The sequence below is a fragment of the Geospiza fortis genome, unplaced genomic scaffold (assembly GCF_000277835.1).
Source record: "Geospiza fortis unplaced genomic scaffold, GeoFor_1.0 scaffold195, whole genome shotgun sequence".
Taxonomy (NCBI): Eukaryota; Metazoa; Chordata; class Aves; order Passeriformes; family Thraupidae; genus Geospiza; species Geospiza fortis.
The window spans coordinates 1471817-1480189 of record NW_005054324.1 but is presented as its reverse complement, the minus strand read 5'-3'; the positions used below and the strand labels follow the sequence as shown (position 1 = coordinate 1480189).

The 8373-nt window shown below is 45.9% G+C and overlaps 1 protein-coding gene across 2 annotated transcripts in view; it reads right to left on the bottom strand.

Moving 5' to 3' along the window:
- The window catches only part of ST7 (suppression of tumorigenicity 7), a 136441-nt gene that overhangs the window by 91178 nt on the left and 36890 nt on the right, over positions 1-8373 (bottom strand). Inside the window, exon 1 of one of the 2 annotated variants that reach the window (XM_031056922.1) lies at positions 5369-5720. The exons of the other annotated variant lie outside the window; for it this stretch is intronic. Coding sequence (XP_030912782.1) covers positions 5369-5390 — 22 coding nt within the window. The 5' untranslated portion in view covers positions 5391-5720. Of the gene's footprint in view, positions 1-5368; positions 5721-8373 lie in introns of those variants that run through there. 2 annotated transcript variants of the gene reach the window in all.

The following is an 8373-nucleotide window of genomic DNA, read 5'->3' as shown; positions in this document are numbered from 1 at the left end:
CTGGACAAAGCTGAAGCTTCTTTTGATCTCACACCATTCTGCAAATATGTAGACTGATTGAGCTTTATCTATCACTGGCTCTAACTAGGAGATTGGTCCTGCTTTGAGGAGGGTGCTGGTCCCTTCAAATCTAAACTATTCTATGATTTTTGTTTTAAATCTGAAATACCTTTTGTCATCTTTGACCATTTACAGACTCCTCCACTAATTATAGCTCATGCTTTTAGCTAATGGTGAGGACCAAAAAATGTGACAAGCTGAAGAAAAGCCTGTAAAGTTCCCTTCATGTACCTTCAGATTTCCTCCCCACTGCAGAAGCTGTGTGGACACAGCTGCCTGGGAGACCATCACTGTATTTGTAACTTATATCAGAACCTTGCAATTTCTAAAGCAATGAGACAGGAAAGGTGATCCAGGGTTGCAAGAGACAAACCACCAAAGACTATCAAATTCATGAGTCAAATCCAGCCTGTGAGATGTCTCAGCCCACTTTTTGTTTTTGGAGAAAGAAAGGGCAAGGTGCACTTAAACCCTCACAACAGCTGCCTGCTTGTGAGCAGCTCAGCACAGCGAGTTCAAATTGCCAGTGGTGCTGCCTGAGTAGGAGGACTGAGATTCAAGCCCCTGCCCTCCTGAGCATGCAGTCAAGCCTTTTGGAGACCACATCTCAGGCACCTTACAAGGTGTTATACCTAAAGGAGTTTAGAGATCCCTCTCTTATCTTAGGTTTGTATTTTTTAAAAAAACATTCATTTAGAAAGTAAGAATACTAATACACAGTCAATCCTCAAAATCTACTGTACGTGGGATGTGAGACTACATTTTCTCTCCAAGTATCTTGGAGTTTCACTGATGAATTTGTCAAGTTATTGGAGCTCTGTAACCCCAACCCCTTTCATAACCCAGGTTTATTCTGGCATTTGACAGTGGTGTAGCTAAGCCTCTCTTTGACCTGGTTCTGCAATATTTTCACCCGCTCTGAGTCTACAGGGAACATCACGAACCTCAGCAGCTACATATATTGGTTTACACTTACAACTTCTGGTACTTTCTGTAACCTCTCTTTGGCATACTGTTGCCTAAGAAACCAGTGTAACATCATTGTGGAATCGTGGCTGTACTTACTGCTCTCAGCCTTTTAAGATGGCAGTGGGCTATTTATGCTCAAAAAAGGAGCATTTTGGTCATCTGTTGGTTCAGCGGAGCCCTGTCTCACCAAGGCTGCTATCTCCCACAAGAATTTCAACAGTCATGTCCCACCCCTCCTGTGCTGATGCCCATCTAACCACCGTGAACAAGCTGGCAGAGCCAACATGCTCAAAACCTGCAGGAGTGGTCAGGTTTTGATTGGTTCTCCAACAGCTGGGATGAGTACCAGTGCTGGGAACAGAGGAGGCAGGCACATCACCAGGATGGCAATCAGATGCCAATCAGATTGTCCTTCACCTCCATATTTGATGCCAAGATCTCCCATTTCTCTACTGCTGGCTGCCACTGTTTTGCACAAGTTTATAACACTACTTACTTTAATGCCATAAATCACTTATCTTGGTGTAACCTTTCCCATTTGTCCCATCTTGGCTGGAAGAAATTTTGGGGAAAAAAGTGCCTAGGAACAAAAGCAGTTCCTGAACAGACAGAGCACAAGACAGTACAGTGAGCCTAGCACAAGCACAGAAGCTTTTCCTGGCACATTTAAGTGAGCAAGGTTTCTCATTCCCCACAGCAGCCCTCAGCCTGCCCACAGAGAGCCTTCTAGCATTAACCTTGCAGCAGAGGAAAGCTCCACTTTCCCTTTGGTTTTGTGTTTCTCTGGCCCTTTGGTCAGCTCTCCTTTATTTCAGAGTCCTGCTTTCCAGAGTGCAGTTGCTGATCTACCAGACCATGAGTGTCTCCCAAACAGCCCAGGCTAGAAGAGCATTTCCCAGACAACCCCCCACGACCCCCACAGTGCAGCACTGCTGCCAGGCTACAAGGGCCTGGCATGAAGAGATGCAGCAGTACTGAGAACATCACCTTTCACAGCACACATCTGGGCCCTTGTAACAGCACTGGGGCAAGCTCCATGGGCATATGGGTGTGAATCCCTTCCTCGCAGCTTCCTACTGAGTTCCTCTGAGTAGCTGAAGCACACAGGGTGCATATTCTCAGACAAGCACAAAATGGCTCTCTGAGCCTCTTCAGTTGTTTCACAGGCTCTAAACTGCATCCTGTCCCATTCCTCACCAATACCCAGTCAGATGTGATGGAGCTGCATTCCCCTGACCTCTCCTAGCACTGGTAAGCCTCACCGACTCTGGCTGTTCTCACAGTTCAGTTTAATTTGTGCCTCTGTTGTCTCTGCTGGAGGCCTGCAACTGCCAGTATTCCTAGTCACACAACGGATGCTTGCTGCTTATTTCTGCTGGGCTGTTTGTTCTACTTGTGGGGACCACCCTGTCCCTTGTTCAGAGGTCCACCACTTCTCTGCTTTGGTGCAGCCCTACAACACCATCGTACCTTTAAAAAAGAATTAATTCTCAATTTTTATTAAACCAGATTACCTCCTACAGAATGTGAAATTATTATGGTAAGCAGACAAATCTTTCAGGTCAGCAGGAGTGGTGGCATGGGATGAAAAGCTGCCCCTCATGCACAGAGTCCCCCACACCTCCCTGGCAGTGCATCTGAAGTCTCTCTGACACATATGTTTCCTCTGGGAATTATAGAAAGAACATATGACCAATGGAAAACACTGGCCATGACCACATGGCAACTACCCTACCCTCCCACAGTGCCCTTGCACAGACATTTCTTGGGTTTTTGCTTTGCACACCCTATCCTTGCTCATCATGCACTGGGAGTGCCAGCAGCTGTTTGTGCCTCGCCTGCTGCCTTATCCCCCTTTATGGGCTGTTGTCAGCGGCTGTTTGTCTTTCCCTGCATCCAGGAGGTGATAAGCAGATGCCTGTTCCTACAAAGACTCTCAGACTATCTTTTACTGCCCTTCTAACTGCTGCTAAAAGCAAGAAGAAAAAAACAGGATTGCCAAAGGAGAGTTGGTTCGACATTTAAAATATTTTGATACTGAGTGAGACTAAAGGTTCTGAACCAGTATTTGCTTCTGATCATTTTTCTTGGCTTTTTAATCAAAGCAGAGAGTAATGAAATCCTAAATACTAAGGGTAAACAGCAGGATTAAAAGAACTGTAATCTGCTCATTTCATGCTTTTTGGACAGCAGCAGCAGCAGCAGCAGCAGCAATGGCTTCTGACATATTTCCAATGTCCAAATAACACTGACTCTTTTTTGTCTTATTTGATGCTCTAGCCAGACAGAAACATTAACAATTAGTAGCACTGTTATCATTTGACAGCCTGGAAGTATGAAGAAGACAGGAGGAGAGGGAAGACAAAAAAACCTCTCAGCATTTTGACTGAAGTAATTTTGATACAAGCTTCTTTCTTTGAAAGCAAAGCCACTGTTCCCCCAGCAGCAGCGAGGGCAGGGCTGGTTCGGCGAGCACTGACCCGCACGGGCAGGGCAGGTGAGCAGGGCAGCACCAGTGACCCTGCTCTCCTCCTGCCTGCCAGCACCTGGCAGCAGCAGCCAAAGGGACAGCCCTGTCCAGCTTCAACAGGAACCCTTGGGCTCAGGTTCAGGCCTGAGCAGAGTTCAGGGGAGTTGGCCACCACACTGCCTTCCCCTTCATCTGGCCAGAGTGTTCAGGCAGAGACTGACCGTAGTCTCTGCTCAAATCGATGGCAACGAGCCATGATCTGTTTAATCCCATTTTTAAAAGCAAGAAATGCTTCTAGACCCTTCTGGGAAACAGAGAGTGGCTGATATGGAAGCTTCCATTGCCCTTTTCTAAATTGTGGGAACCATGGAAACAAAAGCAGCCACAGCTGCTGGTGCACAACCCCTGTGACTTTAGCCAATGCACCTTGTAAACCAAGAAAGGACCACGAAAATGAACAAGTGCATACTATGGCTTTCTGCTAGAGGGCAGGTGGGGCACAGATTTTATCTCAAAGCCTGTTCATGTGCATTTTGCAGAAGTAGAGCCCACGGACACAGACGCTGGGGCTCACAGATCTGTCAGGGTGAAACAGATGCAGGTACAACATTCGGCATCTCTGTTCATGCTCTGCTGACCCAAAGCTGCAGACATGTTTACAACTGTGCATGAAAAATGCATCCCTAAACAAAAGAAATCTAAAGGCATATTTTGTTTTTATGCTGCCTGACCTTGACTGGGTGTTGTGACAGAGGAGGGGGGAGCTGCCAGAGCCTGGTCACAAGAACAATTAACCCTTTGGGAGCAAGGGGTTTGACAGCCAGGAAGGCATAATTATGAGGCACCCCAATGCTCTTATCACTTCCTAGGAAGAGATGAGCCACAGAACAGGTCTCAGTCCAGAAGTGTGGAGACATTATACCAGGCTGGATGTGACAATGCTCTACAAAAGCCATCCCTTCATATCCAAATGAGACATGTTTTCAACACCCAGTACTGTTTTGTGCACAAAACACAGCATGAACCAACTGTTTTCTGTTTTTTGGTTATCCAATAATCACTGGATCAGACTGGTCCCCACACAGCCACACTGTCACCAGCAACATTATTTATACATAAACCCCCAGCCTTCCTCTGCAGCCAGATTTGCCAGGTAGGTAATTGTTGTTCCCATCGAAGCAAAATTGGCTCGCTTTCAATGACATGCATCTGCACTGCTATTATACAGCAGACTGCCTCAGCTAAGATTTTCCAGCACAAAGATGAGGAAGAAAAAAATAAATGATCCTTTTCTTTTGCATTTTTCACCTCATATTTAGAATTCCACCTAATTTAATTGTGGATTCTGCAGTCACAAGGGGGAGGGGGAGAAATTGCAGAGAAGCCTTTTTCCTCCCAGAGACAAAAATGAAGTAAATCAGATAGACAGGAGATAGCAGTCTTTTCCTGCTGGCTAAATCACTTTCCCCCAGCTCTCGCCCATCTAATACTGCAGCATTCTCAGTCCCCAAATGCACCATCTGAGTAGTGCATTCATTAGAGTGTCTGCAACTCCTGATCACTGACAGATGCGATCTTATCAACTGCCACATTCAAGCAAAACTGCTTTTTCCCCCCCAGTCTTCCAGTGGCCTGAATTCAGCAGTGCTGACAGCCCTACACTGCCTTGCTGCTTGCATCGAGGATGCACCCATGGTTAGGAGGTAGATGCTTCCCCTCCAGCATCTCCCATCCCTCCATAAGCAGGCAAGGACCACAGCTTTAGCCAACGACCTACGGCAAAGAGAATGCAGCGTGGCGGGTACAGCAAGGATAAAACAAGCCCTGTTCTCAACAGAAAAAGGATGTAAATGGGATGCATTTACTTACATGACGATTCAGTGCCAAACATGGCTCGCCTCAGATGCTGCTATTTTAAAAAGGAAAGAAGAAAAAAGAGTGGAAGACAGAGGGAGCGTATGAGAGAGGGGATGAGACTGCTACACAGCAGGGGTCATGAAGCCAGACAATGCAGTCCAGGCTATCCAAGCTGCCAGATTCTCCTCTCTCCTGCTCCGCTCCGCTCCACACCGCAGACTGCTTTTCCTTGCAACCGCAGGGAAGGAAGGTCCTTCTAGAGGAAGCAAAAAGCAGGAGCCTGTGTTTTAAATCCGAGTGCTAAGGGCAGGCCGTTGTCCTTTCTGTGATAGCGGCGGGCAGAAGGGGTATCAGCCACCAGATACTGCAACCACTCGGATGGCAACTCCTTTGTCACAAGGAGCAGAGGACAAAGAGCCAGACGTGTATTTCCCTCTGTGATGCTAAAGCTCCCGCCCGGGATGGTAATGCTAGCAGGAAAATATCTGCCTTGAATTCACGCTGCTTTTCTCAGCTGCACAAGATGCAAAGCGTCTCTGTGCAAACAGAATAAATTTCAGGGACAAGTATCCTAGTAAATGCCACTTATAGCATTTTCATTAGAGAATAACCCCAAATTTCTATTACAAATTCTTTTTATTATTTTTCCCTCAAAGAAGCAATAAACTCCTGGGCCAGTCTACACTCCAGACCTAATTTTCCCATCAAAGTGTTAGCCAACTGTCTCTTTTACTTAAATTTATTGTCATAATACACTGTAACAATGCTCTAACCACAATAAATGAGTCACACATCTAAATAAAAATAAAAACCCCAAAGCACACTGAATTCGATGATAAAAAGGCATCCTAGCAACCAAAGAAATACGTCCTTAATTTTTCTTTATTCTTCAAAACCAACTAGATCTAGTGCGCATCTGCAAGTGCATTTTTTTAGTGTACTAAGCTTATTTTTTTCTTGACATTTAGTAATTGAAAAATGTTCAAACAAAGCCCTAAGCTTGCTCCTTCAGTCCTCTCACAGACAAAAAGAGTCGCCTGTCCTGTGCTGGTGAGAGCAGCCTAGCAGGAAGGTGATGGCTGGAAGGTACCAGACACTGGGGGCCATCCACAGAATGGCTGTCCAGAGGGGGCAAAACCAAGAAGGATTCTGCAAGTCTCATTGAACACGGACATGCAGTTCCCAAGATGTCAGACACTGGAAAGTACTGCTGGTGGATGAGGAGGAAGGACACAGATACAGGCCCATTAAGGGAAGCACTTACAGGCAAGCAACCACTCCTCCTCCCATTTCTCAGTTTTTGTGGGTTAACCATTCCCAAACACTCCTGCTGCTCTGCATGCCAGGGGGGTTTGTGCTGTTTGCAGAACACCCAAAGCCACCATGAGCAGCAGGCCACAAAAACAAGAACTACTGGGGGCTGGCAGCACCTGCCACCTGAGGAGCTCAGCATGCTGGAATCATTAGGGAACCAGGGAGGTGTTGGCTGGGACCACTGCAGCCTGAAGGACAGACTGGAATGCAACACATGGGGTTCAGAGCCACAGCAGTTGGCTGCCAGGCCAGTCCCGCTGCTCCTGGGGAACGTGGTCCCAAGCTCACAGAGCCTGTATGCGCACAGACATCCTTATGGACCCTCAATAGCCCTGTGCTGTGAGACAGGGAAGAGTGCAAGAGGCTGTACAGAGCCTGATCTTGTGCTTCCCACAGCAGAGGGGGGCACCCACAAGGCACAGTAAGCTACTCTCCTGGTAACATCTGTTGGCACAAATGCTCTTCAGATGTTTCCTTGCTTTCCATTCCACACACTGAACAGTCACTTTGTGTTCTGGGCACACCATAAGAATAGTTAGGGCCACCAAGCTCATGGCAACATTTACCTGTATTTCATTGCTGGAAGAAAGTCAGGAGAGAGGCCATATCCTGTGGTGAGACATCTCACAACACTTTCTAGCAGGCAGATTTTAGTCTCCATCTGCAGACAGGACATCAGTGCTCATAATCATAGTGACTCAAATCAACCCGCAGATGTCCTAAATTAACCAGATGTCCTCAAATATGTACTTAAATACCTGAATTAACAGCCTAGCTATCCAATTGTCATGATTATTTGCAACCACGTGCATGGATGCCCAGCACCAAGAAGCCATGTCCAAACTGGCTTTGACCATGACAGTGGCATAAATTCTCTTACAAGGACTGTAGCTTTGCTGTTCCCAGAATTGAATTAGCTATTTTGACTATTTGGAACAGCTAACACCTCCTTCAGTCCAAACAGGTTGATAAGAAGCTTCAGTGCATCAAACAAACTAAGTTCTGGCAGGATTTTCCAGCAACTGGACTTTCCAGCAACTGAAGCAAGTTCACAAAAGAAATGGGTCTATTATGTACCTGTAAGCCTCCAAGCATCTTTAAACATAGGTCTCTGCAACAAAATCCCAAGTGCACTCATGCAATGGCTGAAGAATAAGTTCTGCTCTGATAAGCAGATCTGACCTTCACACAGCATTGTTTCCAAGGAAAAGACAAAACCTCAGGGCTTTTCCAACGACATCCTTGAAGGTGTCACAGAGCCCAGGCCCTCTGCCAAGTTCTCATTACACTGACGCATATAGGTAGTTGAAAAGCCCAAACAACCCATGCAGTATCTCTGGAAGGATTTCATAATAATCTATTTCATTAGTTTTTGCCTTGGCAGGTAGTAAGTTTCCTGGTGGGAAAGGTGACCTACTACAGGCTACTGAAGGATTTTCTCTGAAATTCTTTCACATTTACCTAAAACATCTTGTCAAATGACTTTGAGAAAGTGTTAAAATTTGTTTCTGACCTACTGCACTTTTAAGACCATAACCTTTCCATTTGCTAGCAGAATTATGGATTTGTTTCCAATGCTGAATATTGCTATTGGTTTATACTGCAAAGAAGAGCCAACAAATGGTTTTTCTCTCTTATGTAGCAGCAGAGATAATGTAATTGGTGTACATAAAATGTCAAAGGAAATCTGCAGCCAGCATTGC